Source organism: Cricetulus griseus (genome assembly GCF_003668045.3).
Source record: "Cricetulus griseus strain 17A/GY chromosome 1 unlocalized genomic scaffold, alternate assembly CriGri-PICRH-1.0 chr1_1, whole genome shotgun sequence".
NCBI classification, from domain to species: domain Eukaryota; kingdom Metazoa; phylum Chordata; class Mammalia; order Rodentia; family Cricetidae; genus Cricetulus; species Cricetulus griseus.
The window spans coordinates 7,553,910-7,569,016 of NW_023276807.1; the positions used below are offsets into that span (position 1 = coordinate 7,553,910).

The window sequence follows — 15,107 nt, forward strand, 5'->3', positions numbered from 1 at the left end:
AAACAGAATGAGGTATAAAGTGTTCCCAGCCCTTGGCTGCCCCTGGTTCCTAACACTTAACCACCAACACAGTGGTCATATGACTGTTAGATATCTGTCTTCTAATGAACAATAGCTTTCTCCATTGTGGGCTACAGAAATCTGCCTATATTATACTTTCTACAATCAAATGTGTGGCTGAAGCTCTCATCTTAGAAAACCTGAAACGAAAGCCACCTATGTCATGTGTCCTTTGCCTATCACCCCTTCTCTTGCTGATCTGCCTCCACTGTCTTTCTTTTGGTTGTGGTTAGTCAAGGGGGTCACCCTCATCACAGACCTCCTATGTGGATGGCCACTCTTCACTCATGATACTGTTTTTTTTTCCTGAGGTTATGGAAGCCTCTCTTTGAACACTCCCATCACTTGGGTTCTGCCTCTCCCCTCCATGCTTCTTCTGTCATCATCCACAGTGTTCACTTTCCCAGGATCATCTAGCTTCCTCAACAATTTATCCATTCCCTGATAATGCTGTGTTTCTAGGCTCAGCACTCAGAGCATTTTTATATTTCTTCTTCCCACACCTATGGATGATTTCTTCCAATTTCATACTTTAAAAGGTATCTATCTAGGTTTACTCCACAATTGGGGGGTGGAGTCTACCATCTACCTGACCTCTATCAGGAAGTCAAGATCATCGACTTCTAGATAGCTATAGAGAAATTATTTTCAACCCTGTAAACTTAATATATCCCTAGTTGTTTATCAGTAAATTAACCCTGATTGCTCAGTCAAAAACACTAGGCAACACAAATCTTAAATTGTTCCCCACACAACTTTCCCTCTTTTTTAAAAAAAAAATGGATCATTTTACTCAAGACTATATCAAATGTCTCTATTTCTATGGAGTTCTTCTCAGCTGTTAATGTTACATTAATTAAACATAGCAATTTATTCAACAAAAGAAAGCACATTCTAGGATCCCCATAATGTCTATAAAATAGGGAGCGCCGACAATTCAGTTTGGCAGGCAGCATCAGCAAATATTTATTATTTAGGGCACCATGGGTCCTGAGCATCCCCATGTCCTTGCTTGTACAAAGAGTCTTTTACCAGAGGCATCCCTGAGGGTGCCAGCAATTAGCAATCTTGAGAAATAAAATAGCGTCACCTTCCACAGACAGTGATAAATTCTGAATCTCTGTTACCCTCCTATAAAGCAGACCATTACACATGCATATGTCCTTCATGGGCTCTGTGTCACTTTCATGAAAGCAATGGCTAAGGAAAAATGACACAATGTTCTGGCTATTGCTCCTATCATTAATACTAAAGTCTCCTGTCTCTGAGCCAGCAGACTGGTGTCGCTATCCATCTGCTTGCACAAGGATGTCCATTACATCATCAATGTGCAATGGGAACGGAGAACTGATGAGTTGCTGTGTTTACTTTTAGTTCATTCACTTCCAGATAGCTGTTGGACATGTTTGTAGAATTCTTGGGATCTTCTGCATGACTGCAGGGATAACTAAGTAATGATTATGGTACTTTATTTTACCGCCCAAATTGAAGTATACTGAAGGATGTCAACTTTTCTCTTATTATTGTTTAGCTTAATATTTTACATGAAACCATGAGATTAAAACTCTGTGTCAGGTATTGTACTGTGTATACACATTTCCCTACAATACCAGAGAGGGAGGTCTCACAATCTATATCCTATAAGTAGGTAAACTGAGGCTGGTATAACTCACATGGAAAAAGGTCAAAAGAACAGATCAGATTGATGCTATTCAAGTCTTATTTTTTGCTCTGTACCCCCACAGTCGCTAATTTGTAATATAATTTCAAACCATGAGCAACGGGTCATATTGTACATAAATAACATTACTGGCTTGTTTGAAAGGAAAATGAACTCAGATGTCTAGAAATCAAGACTGTTTACTCATTTGCTATTCCATAAGCAATGCTACATTCAATGGCATGATAATGTGCTACTCAAATTAGCAACATGATTTAAGCAATGTTTAAATTATCATGACAAGTTATGATAAATAATAAATCATGTCACATGTAACCTATTTTTGAAGACAGTCATAACCTGATATATCAGACTGGAATAATTTATCCTTCAAGAAATTATGAAGTAAGGAGAGGGAAATAGATTATAAAATTTAATGATGGGGGCTATTGAGGAGATCATTTAGTGGTTAGGGCACTGGTAACTCTACAGAAGACCCAGATTTCATTCCTGCCCTCACATGGCATCTCACAACTGTTTGTAACTCAAGTTTCAAGGGAATTGATGCCCTCTTTTCGCCTATGAGAGAAGCAGGCATGAATGTATATGGTGCACAAACATACATACACAAAGTACTCATACACAAATAAATATTTTTTAAATTTTCATAATAAATCCAGCAACATAAAAGCTGTCATTTGGAGAAAAATAGATGCCCTACTCAAAAGGCACAGTTTTATTATGCATGAATTTGTAACTAGGTATTCTATGGTGGTACATGCCTTTAATCCCAGCACTTAGGAGGCAGAGGCAGGCAGATCTCTTTGAGTTAAAGGTCAGCCTGGTCTACAGAGTGAGTTCCAGGATAGCCAGGGCTGTTACATAGAGAAAAGAAATTTCTCTCTATGTTCATTTGACTGATTCTGATTTTTATCTATTTTATCTATTAAAAATCTATTCTGATTTTTAAAAATCCTCTCTTTTTGAAGGATGTGGGTGTAAATTTGCATGTGTATGCATGGGCATATGTGTGTGTTTATAGTGTATAGAGAAACAGTGATGAGAGAGCGTAGTATGGGAAGGAGAGGAAGGGGTCATAGTCAAGTGGTGTGCTCACCCAGGAACAGATAAGGAACATGAGTCAGAAGTGGAGAACTATGGCCACTCCTTTCCTATGGCCATCAGGATGAACTTGATCAAATGATCCCTTGGTTTATAATGAGAAAGACTGGCCTGGGTGCGTTAGCACAGTCTTAGTACTGAGCCCTAAAATGAATCAATAGAAGGTTATTTAGATTGGCGTGTTCACCATACGGAAGCATCCAACAATGCATCGCATGGTTCCTACTGTTGTCTGTCGCCTGAGTCCCTTCTTCTCCATTAGAACATTTACCCTCATGCAGAAGCATGCATAGCAGTCTCCTGCTTCTATTTTTGTCTCCCATATTTCACTCTCCCATCAAAGAGTCAGTGATACCTGTTCAAAGCCTGCCATTCTCCTGCTTCAATAGCTTCTCAATCCCCTTCAGGTGAAAGCATACCCTACCTGAACTCAGCAATGTGTGCCTTCATCTCCCTGCTTCAGTGTGGTCGTCTGGCGCATCATTTCTGTTCTGAACCCTTTCTGTCTTAGGATTTTTTTTTTGTGTCAGCTCTCCCTTCCACCTTGAATGTTATTTGCCCCAATGCTGGCTAGTTTCACATCCTTCATACCTTAGATTCGCCAACCAGCCTTCAACCTCAGATTTGTCAACCAGTCTCAGACTTTAGATTCCTAATTACTCTCACAAAGACCTGTCTATCCTTAGATTTACATGGCCAACATTATCTATGCAAGGTGTCTTAACTTCTACATGTTTACTGTAGTGTCATTGATAATAGCCTAAGGTATAGAACATGAAAGTTCAGAGCAATGCTGTTGAGCATAGCATCATGCCCAGGGCTGTTGTTGACCTGTAGATGTCTATCTACAAGTTAGTAAAGAGAAAAATTTAGATTCCCACTTCCAATTTGTTACAAATCAAAAGAGCAAGTTTGTCTGTAATATTAAGTATCAAATATTCATACACACTGGATATGTCTTTAATCCCATAACCCAGGGGGCAGAGGCAGAGTCAGACAGAGCTCTATGAATGTGAGGTCTCCCTTGTCTACAAACAGAGTTCTGGGTCAGCCAATGCTACACAGTGAGACCTTCTCTCAAAAAACAAAACAAAATAAAGGGAGTACAAAGGCATGTAATATGGGTAATTGATAATTTACTTACATTTCTTGATTGAATCTCAAGCCCAAATATGCCAAAATTATTAAGGATAACTCTATATTTGTTAATATTAATGAATATAGTTAATATTAATCATATACATTTACATAAACTCTGACTAGTGGTATCTATTTTAATACTTTTTCATATATAATGTTCTAACTATAGTTATGTATTTTTATGTTTGATAAGACTAATGACTAAAAAACATAAAAATTGTAAGATGTTGTGTACTATCTTTAATTAGCAACTTTCTATGAAGTCACACCACTTGTATTCCATAATTGCACCAAGCCAGTGATGTCTGGATCAGAGGACTGGCTTTGTACTATAAGTGCTTGAGAACGTGTGCTGGGGACTGTGGTCTTCTCCCAGTGACCTAGTTCCTCATCCCACTAGGGTGATACAATTCTATTTTTGTGTCTGGTATTCTGAGATGACAGTATCTGTTCTGGGAGGAGCAGCCCCTTGATACTGTGCACTGTGCAGCTCTGGGGGCCTAAGGTGACACCAAGGTAACCAGAAGGTCTGGGAAGAAGAGGAAAATCCCTACCCTGTCTTGGTCTATATTTACATGCATTCTGCCCTAGGCCACTGTGGGAGGTGAAAATTCAAAAGACAAAATTGCTTTGTGTCACATTTTATCCCAAAAAATTTAAGAGGTAACTTAAATGGCTTGTTGCAAGTGTTTCATAAACACTGAAGAGAAAAGATAAAGTCAGGTGAATATTCCTCACCTCGGTACCCATAGGATGTGTGGTATCTCCCAAGTTTTAGGAGGAGATTGAAGTCAGTATGAGTCTGAAACTGAAATGAAAGTGTCACATTTGTGTCATGTGATCCACAATAGGACACACACACACACACACACACACACACACACACACACACACACACACACACACACCAGGAAACTGAGAAGTTTCCTCAATCAGTGACGTCATAGCCCTTGTAACTCCAGAACAGAAAGTGTCACTCTCCTGTTTGTGGTGACACTGGGGCAAACAGCACTACTGGACTGCCAGTTGTCTAAATGTATGTCCTGTATAGATATGGATAGCACAGAACACTTGAGAGCAGCAGTGACTACACGACACTGTTCATTCACTCATATTCTGTACCTTACTTTCACCATTATTTGAGAACAAACTCCCTGTACTCATGAAAAAAGTCACTGTACTCAATCTCCAGTGGGTACTCCAGAGGATTCCAGAAAGCATTGTTATCAATGGTGGTGACAACCCCATGGATGCTCTTGTCCCAAGATCTCTCAGTGAGACAGATAGAAAAGTGAACACAGTGATGCTAGTGGTCTTGGTTCTGTGTAGTTCTAAGCCAACTAGTGTACTGGTATCTTACCTTAACAAAAATGCTGTCAAGGAACTTCACGTCACAATAGGCTATATCAAAGCTTGAGCATGTAAGTGGGTTTGTGCAGGCACACTGTGGTGCTAACACAGCAATGGAATTTCCTAAGACTGCCTTTCTCTGCACATATTCTCATCACCACTCACACATAGCCATAACCTAGCAAACACTGCCTTTTTTCAGCAAGTCAGGGGGGCTGAACAGCAATGAGCTTTTGTGAGGCTTCAGTCAGCCTCAGGCTCAGCACTCTGGGGTCATTTTCTTCTTTGAGGATGAGTTTCTTCCTGGGAGGTGACACCAGTCTTTGTCTCAGAGGTTTGTTTGGGGGATACAATGAGATGGCACACATGGTAAATTTCTAACCTGGCACCTGACATGCTCGCTCTCCTGAGGCAACCACTGAAGGGAACTGGCATTGTAAAGGTGTGGATGACAAAGACTGGAAGGGAAAGTGCCCTCTCTCAACCTAATGGGACCCATGAGCATTCTGAGCATCCATGGCCAGGATTCCACAAAGCCCACTGTCCTCACATGGGGAGATGTGAGCCCAAGCAAAGCGTTCTTGTGCAGAGTCAGCTAGAAGAATCTACACGTGAGGCAATGCTGAGTGCATTTAACACTTGACTTTCTTGCAGAGTCTCATCTCATGGTAAAGATCAGTCTGGTACTGATAAATTTCAAACTATTTAACTTCAGTTTCTGGACCTCACTTTCACTATCCAAAAACTAGGGAAAATGAGCTCCTGGAGTTATGTGGCAGAGAACAGTTCTGACAGTTAAAGGCAATAATACTCAAGATGACACTGTGGGTAAGGTATTTAGGAAGCACTTGAAGATGGTTACACAAAATGAGTTACCATCAGCTGAGCACTGGCCTCTTTTACTGAATTTGAACTCGTAGTACCTGCCTAGCCAGTGTCTGCCCTTGGAAGTCTCACAGACATCCCTTGCCCAGATAACTTGTGATGGAACTGCCAACCTCCAGTTCTGAGATCACAGACCTCCCCTTTTCCCTTGAGGGTAAGGCCATTCTTCTCCTCTGTCAGGCACCAGCCCTGGGAGTCAATGAAGCCTCCTCTTTCTCCACATGCATGCCACATCCAGAGACATCCTGCAGACTCCATGTTCAGATTGCACAACAGGATCTTTTCTCTCTTCCAGCCACCATCAGGACCTGTATTCGGGTTTCCATGACCTCTGTTCTGTGTCCCCTTCCCTTGGAGAAGAGTGAAGCTCCTTACATGGCTCTTCACAGCCATACATAATACGAGCCTCAAACATAGCCTCTGTTACTCTAGCCCACCCTACACTCCAGCCAAGAACATTCTGTCTCCAGGAAACAAGATCTCCCCCAGCACATGTGCCTGGAATGTCCTCCATCTTGGCTAAGGCCACCACCTCCTACAGGCCTTTGCTCAAATGTCAGATCCCCCACTTTTCCCTTCTATGAACACCAATTTAGAATTGTACCCTACCCTCTGTCTATGTCATCCTCTTCGTTCCTGACCCCTGTCTTATTTATTGTATAGTATCTTCCACCTTTAAGTATATTCCATACTTTACTATTAGGTCTCTCTCCCAGCATTTGCTGCCCTCCCCTGACCCCTGACAAGAACAGAAGCTCTGCAGACACAGGAATATATACTTATATTTTTAGAACATAATTTTTTTAATAAATTGGAAATAATTTTTAGAATATAAATATAGAATTCTAGATTCTAACAACAGCACATGTCACAGAGCACAAGACAAATACACACCTGTTAAATGAATATGCACAATATATAATCTCCTGAGAGCTGGCATATTGACTAACTTGCAAAGTCAGAGCAACCATGCTTACTGCTCCAGCCAAAGCATGGTCAGCAGCCAGCTCTTGTCAAATGGCGGCTAGAAGGTCATGGCTCACAACCCGGACTTAACAAGGACATTTACCAGGTTGGAAAGCAAGGCAAATGACAAGGATTAGGGCTAGGACATGCTCTTTGTCAGTTTCCAGTAGCACACACCAATCCCTGAGTTGAGCTTCCTTAAATAACTGTTTCCTCTGTGGGGGCCAAGTGACCAAATTGGACTCTTGTACGTCCTGCACAATCCAAGCCATGAACCCAGACAGGAAATATCATGTTCCCTGTTCGGGTGACTCCCAAAGCTTCAACACACCTATGCCACCTTGCTTCCACCACCAGCATTCACTTGGATGACCAGAAAGTGCTCATGTCCTGAGGGAGGGAGAGACTTTTCTAGAAGAAATAGCTGCACTCACCAGGATGAAGACAGTGAAGAATATAACAACAATGGCTGCCGTGATGAAGAGCTTCTTTCGAGGAAACACACTAGCAGGGAGGAGAAACACCAGTGCAAAACAGATGGCACCACGGAGCCCTCCATAGGCAATGATGAACTGGTCCTTGAAGGTCAGGGGAATGGTCCGGAACCAGTTAATCACTTGAGTCAGGACAAAGACACCTATGGACAAAGAGAGACCCAGAGGAAACAAACTGTGTGAATACAGACAGGGACAGACCAGGGATTCTGAGTCTCCTCATCTCTGTGACAATGCAAAGTGTGCACCCCACTTCATATCCCATCCCGCAAACCCTGGGGACTCTTGGGTCCTTGCTCTTATCCATTCAGGATAACATGCTTCTGTCCATCAGAATTAGAGACATAAAGAGAGACTAATTTGATCTCCAGTAAAAGCCCGGAGAGAATCTAGAACAACAAAGAAAAGGCGGAGAGAGAAAATCAAATGGGGCTGGAATAATAATGAGATGAGGAAAGGGAGAAGGGGAGAGCAGAGAGTAGACGCAGAAGACGGAATGAAAACAAAGAGGCATCCACAGCAGAAAGAAGTCCTACTGGGTCAGCGTCACTGACTGTTCACTGAGCAAATGACTGCTCCTTACCCAGTGCTCGCCAGATCAGACAGAAGGCCAGCGTGAAGCAGACAAAAGCCCAGTTCCACTCGTGGTTCTTCCCAACAGTGGACACGCCCATGAAGATGAAGATCAAAGTCTCGCTGACGCTGCTCAGCATCTTCATGAAGTACTTGATGGTGGTGTAGGACTTCTGAGACACGTTCTCTTCCACGTACTTATTCATTGTCATGGCACATGCTGTGATTCTAGGGGGAAGACGCAGTTTCTATTTAAACATAGCCTCAACCACAATCAGAGTACCAGGGTCAGCTCCTAAACACGAAACAGTCACTTGGTCTTTGGCTTACCAGTAGTCTTAAATATTCCTTCCACCTTCTGCTCATCGCCTGGCGTCCATATTCTCTGAAAACCTCATGGTCACCATCACCATCAACCCTCCTTTGAGCATGCCAAACGTTGAAAGTCCAAAATAATTTGAAACCCACTATCATCCTATAAAAGCAATTCTCCTACTTGTATAGACTTTATTCCTATGTTATATGAAAACCATGGACTACAACATAAAAGCCTACATTCTCCCAGGTTGCACTTGGCTTCTTCCCTGCAATTCTTCCTCACTGCGCCCTTCTCTTATAACTGGGTGTCATTTCAACTAGTCTCTGGTGTCTATTTCCATGTAATTCAAAATAGGCTCCAAGAATTCCTAAGTAAAAGAAGCTTTTGTTTCTTTTCTCTAGCATTTTCCTCACAACTTTGGGGCCATTATGCCCTTTTCTATCTCTCTTACTGTAGCTGTTTTGACACGGCATCTTTGCATACCTCGGAAAGAGGTCAGATCAGATGCATGCTGGCAAGGTGGGCACTTACATACCTCATGCATTTCCCTGGTGAGGGCACAAGTTTAACATCCTTCTCTCACTCTACCTGGCACACACCTCATACCCTGACTGCCCATCACCTGCAAAGCATGCCATGTTCCTGACTACTGTCTGCTTCGTAGTCACACAAATTCGTATAAGCCTAGGATATCACCCACGACCAAGTCAAATGCCACCCAAAAATGGAAATGTGATGTAGGTGACAAGTACACACCAAGTCCTCTATGAAGAGGTATGGTCCCCATATAGTGTCAAAATACTTCATCATGAAAATGAACTGAAGGGGAGAACAGGACAATGGGACTCTAGTGAGTTACCCCAGCTTCCACTGCGTAAGAGCCAAGACATAAACAACTTCCATTCATGGTGGTCCTGATTCAACTCCAGGGCCACACCAACGCGGCATGCATAGCCCACGGCCTGTGCAGTGGGCTTCCTTAACCCAAGATATTTGTTTGTAAGGAAAGCTTCTTCTTATGACACGGGACCAGTTGAATAATGAAAAGCTCAGAGGCTCTGAGATCAAGAGCCCGTGCCCTTTCAACAAACAGACCCACTCCTCGCATAAACATTTTTGTATTGTGTTTATATTAAAACAAAACAAATGACATTCTCCCTTTGCAAGGATTCTGTGTTTAGATGCTGTGTGGCTACCACCACCAGAACAAGAAAATGTTTTTTTTTTCTTTTTAAGATTTATATAGGTGAAGAATGTATAATCCATGCAGTTTCCAAAAGAAAGAGTGGCCTTTGAAATGAGCTAATAAAACTGAGTGGCCACAAACATGGCAAAGCCTCCGCATACCTGAGGGCTTATACAATACAGGTTCATGTTTGGAGAACCTTTCCTAGGAGCCAGGACCTGAGTAAACACTTTGTATGGGCTGTGTCAGCTAATCCTCATAACCTGTTTATGAGGCAAGTTCTATTATCACTCCCACTTTCGTAAATGGGAGAACAAAGGTGGACTCAACATTTCACAGCTTGTAAGTGGTGATGCCCAAGTGTTTGACCAGGGAGTCTGGTGGAAGCCAGTGCTGTTGTAGACCTGACCCTCAGTCCTGGGAGTTCTTAGTGATTCCAGTGGTCTTGTGGGAGAGAAGGCTTCCACTTCTTGTCAAGCTCTGACCCCTCTACTCTCAAGAACAAGGCAATCTGTGTTTGTTTCCTACTGTAAGAAATTAGTGCTTCCCAGTCCATTTGATCATCTCACTTCCATAAGTCAAAATCAAAAATAATTTTAACTGGGCTAAAATAATCAAGATGTTGATTATGCTGTTCTCCTTCTGGAAGCTTCCAAGGAGATTCTGTCCTTTTTTCTGCCCTACCTTCTGGAGGCTGCTTAAAATCTTTGGCTTGTGACCACATCACTCTGCCTCTAGCATTCCCGATTCTGACAATGATTAACTCCCTTTTATAAGGGTCCTGTGATTACACAAAGCCCAGATTATTGTTGTTATTATTATTATTATTATTATTATTATTATTATTGCAATTTCTGCAGCTCAACAACCTAATTAAATCTCATTTACGATATCCCCCCGCTTTTTTTTTTAGAATGTAAGCTATTAGCAAGTTCCATGAATTAGGATGTAGATGTCTTTGGGTACACTTGGTTAATTATATCTCAGAAATCTAGATATTTTCCATACTTTTGGCTTAATAAGGCCTGAAGTAACTGGGGATTGAATCCCAGACTTCTGCATACTAGGCAAACACTCACCCCTGAGCTTCATGTATGATGCTCACTTCACTTGAAATTTCCAGAGTCTCACTAAGTTGTTATGTTGGCTTTGAATTTTCTCTAGTGCATGGTCCAGCCTTGAACTTGCAGTCCTTCTGCTCAGCCTCTGGGTTGCTGGATTTACAGGTCTGCACCACCAGGCTCAGCTTACTTGAATTTTTAAAATTGTATTTTCAAAAATTAAGATTCTCCAGTACAAGATAATGAGGCAAATGCTACATTGAAATTATAATTTTTCTGGATTGAAACCTTTTACAGGGAAGAGAAGCTCGGCAATGAGAACAGATAAACTTTTCAAGTTTGAAAGTAGAAAACTTGGATATAATTTGTAATGGCTATGTTATTTCTTAAAATATTCTAATCCTATTGGCAGGGTGCTTCAAGATCAAGGAGATTCTTAAATAAATAGACAAATATGGGGGATGATGGATACCAAGTACTTGTTACCCAATTTCCCCTAATTACTTTTATTTTTAAAGGGAAACACCACCCATCAACAAGTTGAAGCTCTGTGATTCTTCAGCCCATACTCAATTTCTTTTCTTTTTGGCTTTTAAAGCTTGTAACCATCATTTGAGAAACAGTTTTGCAAGACTAGAATAATGCTGTGTGAATATGCTACCCACCCCTCCCCAATCATGATCTCCTCTTTATGTAAGCAATAAACACATGATGAAGGCAAAAATCAACATTTAAGTTCATGATGGGAAGCAACTTAACAAACACCAGTCGTTCAGCCATGACAGGCCCATGAAGATGAAGGCAATTTGGGCATAATTTCATCCTCCAAAAGCTCCTAGTCTAAGGTGAGAAATGGTCATGAAGACATCATTGCTGTACAATACTACAGGTGCTAGACATGGGAACAGAAAGGGTGTGTTGGCAGTGTCTTCTAGATCTGAGGCCATTACACTCCTGAAATCATAGGAGCTGTGGTTGCCTGCACAAGAACTGCTCAATATCAGGCCAGTCAATAATCCAGAATTGAGTGGAAGGAGCTCATGAGAAGTTGATGGCTTCTGGGGGAGAGGGTTTCCTTCAGAGATTTAGTCCCTGGTAGGTTACTCTTGCCCCAATGGATGGCCCTACAGCCATGTGCAATAACCCACACTACTTGGTCTCTAGGTTAATTTTTTAAGATAAAGAAGAGGACTTGAAGTTGGGAGAAGAATGTGATGTTGAAGGCTTCAAAAGGAGTTGGAAGAGGGTTGTGGTATGACTAGGTTGTACTGTGTACATACACGAAATTGTCAAAGGATAAATAATACCGAATCAAAAGAAAGGATATGTTAGAAGTTTGGGGGAGTAAATGGTTAGTTATACCACAGAAAAGGGTGCATTTGTACAAATTTTTCATTTGTAAGAGGCCATCAAGAATAAGAAATAGGAGGACAGTACAGCTTCCCTTCAGTGCCTGCAAGAGTGAATTTGGAAGAGCCATTGCTGATAATAAAATGTGATGCTTGAGTCCCTTACCTAAAATGAAAGTATTTGAACATAACCTAAGCACCCCAATTTGTGCATTCTAAACTATATCTGGACAGTTTATAGTGCCTAATACAATATAAGCATTGTGTAAGTGACCATCACTCTCTGTTCCACATGGAGTCTTAGCAAGAAAAGGGTCTGTCCCACTCAGCCTGGATTCAGCTGTCATTTACAATCATTTCTGATATTCAATTGGTAGAATTCATAGAAGAGGAACTCACAGACAGATAGATGAGTCCAATTCAAGACAAGCAGGTGGGCATGCACAGAGGTTTGAAAGAAAGATGTTGGCATGCTCAGAAAACTACTGGAATATTCTGGTAGCCAGAGGAGCATGGAATGATAACATGAAAAGATCACTAAAGAAGGCAAAGGTCAGAAAATGATAGCTACACATAACAATCAAGAGCTTCTGCTTGATTCTGTAGACAGGGTGGGAGGTTGAGATCTATATATTTGGCTGTAACTATCTCCAGTCCCCATCCTCTCTGTCCCTATCTCTATTTCTTCTAAGTGCATTAGGAACAAGACAAGTGTCCCTTGCTTTGTATATGAATGCATCTTGACTCAGTCCCTATATGAATATACTCTTAATAGGAATGGTACTTTGATATGATGGAAATTATATGCTAGAAAAAAACCTCTGTAGGGTGTCACATATGCAGAGGACTGATTTGGAAGGGCACATTCCAAAACGATGCAGATAATTCGTTTCCTTCGATGGCTTGTCATTTCACTTTCAAAACCCATTCCAGCACCTGGCCTATGTAACACACCAAAACATGGACATGTTTTGACAGGTGTTAGGTTTCATTGTGTGAGACCACATAGAGGTCAGACATACTGCTTTGTGATTATCTTGCCTCACTTTAACATAAATGTATGGTGATTATCACCAATTTAGAGATGGAAAAGTAAAATCACTGTAATTAGTGGGTTTTGCATTTAGCAGCAATTGAGGTTTTCTTTATCCCTGTATTGCTTAAAATATAGCATAGGCAAAGATCAAGCTAGCTAATGCCCCCTCAACAAGGTCTTCAAGGGGAAGACAGAGTTTTTCTTAGATGATCTGTCATTTGACTATCTGTGAATAGAAAATTCTTCTAACGATGCCCTTCTTCCGTAAGGGGCCATGACTTCAGTATAGCATCCCAAGAAGCAGTCCTGCAGACTGCATTTTCCTTCTATCAGAATGTGTACTTTGGGAGAGAATAGGCTCATATTAGTCTCTGCTTAATGTGGTTCTGTACCTGAGTTGCTGCCGATTTCAGACTCTTTGGCTAGATGGGCATGATCAATAAAGCCAAAGGGACCTAACATCAGAATTTAAAGCAGGAGGTGGAGGCAGATTTGTGGTTGTAAAGACGTGTAAGTGCATGTATATGTGTATATATGCAAACATACATATATGTTATAAAGATATACATTTAAAATTTTGTACAGGAATGCATAAACATGCTCTCTCTGTGTCTTTATAGAAGACAAGCCTATTATTTATGTTTATAAAGATAATTATCCTTTAAAAATAGAGTGATCAATTCTCTAAATTTAATTCTGACATTAGCATTAAGAGACTGTCTTAGGGTTTTATTGCAGGGAAGAGACACCATGACCACAGAAACTCTTGTAAAGAAAATATTTAATTGGGGTGGCTCCCTTACAGTTTCAGTTCAGTCCATTATGTGGAGCATAGTGCTATGTAGGCAGACATGGGGCTAAAGCAGTAGCTGAGAGTCCTACATCTTGCAAGCAGCAGGAAGCCAAGTGAAACACTGGGAGGTATCCTGAGCATAGAGAACCCCAAAACCCACCCCACAGTGACACACTTCCTCCAACAAAACCATACCCACTCCAACAAAGCCACACTTAATACCACTCCCTGTGTAATTATGGGGGCCAATTACATTCAAACTACTGTATAGGTTCTCCTTAGTTGGAGCTGCTTTCATGTATAATGGTGTATAGGCCACTGCACAGTTCATTTGCTCCCACTATAAATCCGCATGTGCTACTAAAATTTGCAAATACAATTGCAGGAATAACACAAACAAATCCTGTTGTCAATGAAAACTTTCCAAAACGAAGGCATGCTCAGAGTCAAGCCTTGCAGTGATGAAAACCCATTCAGTAGCTTTCTCTGTGTTGATTAAATCCAGGTCTTATGGTGACTCTGGGCACAGTGCATGTTCTCGGAAAAAGAACTTGCTCATGTGAAGTAAATTAATTATTCCAGAGCATGAATTTACTATAGAGTGAATTGTCTCTTCCAGGAAACCCAATGACCAAAAGAAAGTGAGTTTGACATATTGTATATTCGAAATTAAAATTGTTTTCAGAGGAAGACTCAAGCATAAAAACTGAACTATCTTTTGTAAAATATTAAAAATGAAATAAACGGCCTTAAGTACTGTAAATAATGGGTTATTCCTATGACCTCATCCTCTTCCATAGGGACCCTGCTTTGTTTTTTTGTTGTTTTTTTTTTTTTACTCTACCTTTTATAAATGTTTTCAGCTTGTATACTGTTTACATACTACTCATTGGCAACCAATGCAGATGTGATTTCAAGCAGTAGGATCACACAAAGGGTCATAAGTCATTGTCCAACATGTAGTGAACTATAAGGAATCACAGGACCATGGAGTCAAATGACTTTAGCTGAAGAGTGCTGGGTAAGATTTCAAAGAGCCTGATAGATTTGGCCTGGTCTTAACAAGGAAATCAAAGTAGATGCCTCCACACAAACATAGTGGAGATGCATGCC

At 41.1% G+C, this 15,107-nt stretch overlaps 1 protein-coding gene across 1 annotated transcript in view; it reads right to left on the reverse strand.

Annotated features, from left to right (window-relative positions):
* Slc9a2 (solute carrier family 9 member A2) overlaps positions 1-15,107 on the reverse strand; it is a 78,186-nt gene that overhangs the window by 16,904 nt on the left and 46,175 nt on the right. The window contains exons 4-5 of the mRNA XM_027386747.2: positions 8,261-8,478; positions 7,618-7,820 (exon numbers count right to left, since the gene is read on the reverse strand). Of these exons, the coding sequence (XP_027242548.1) occupies positions 7,618-7,820; positions 8,261-8,478 (421 nt within the window). The remainder of the gene's footprint in view (positions 1-7,617; positions 7,821-8,260; positions 8,479-15,107) is intronic.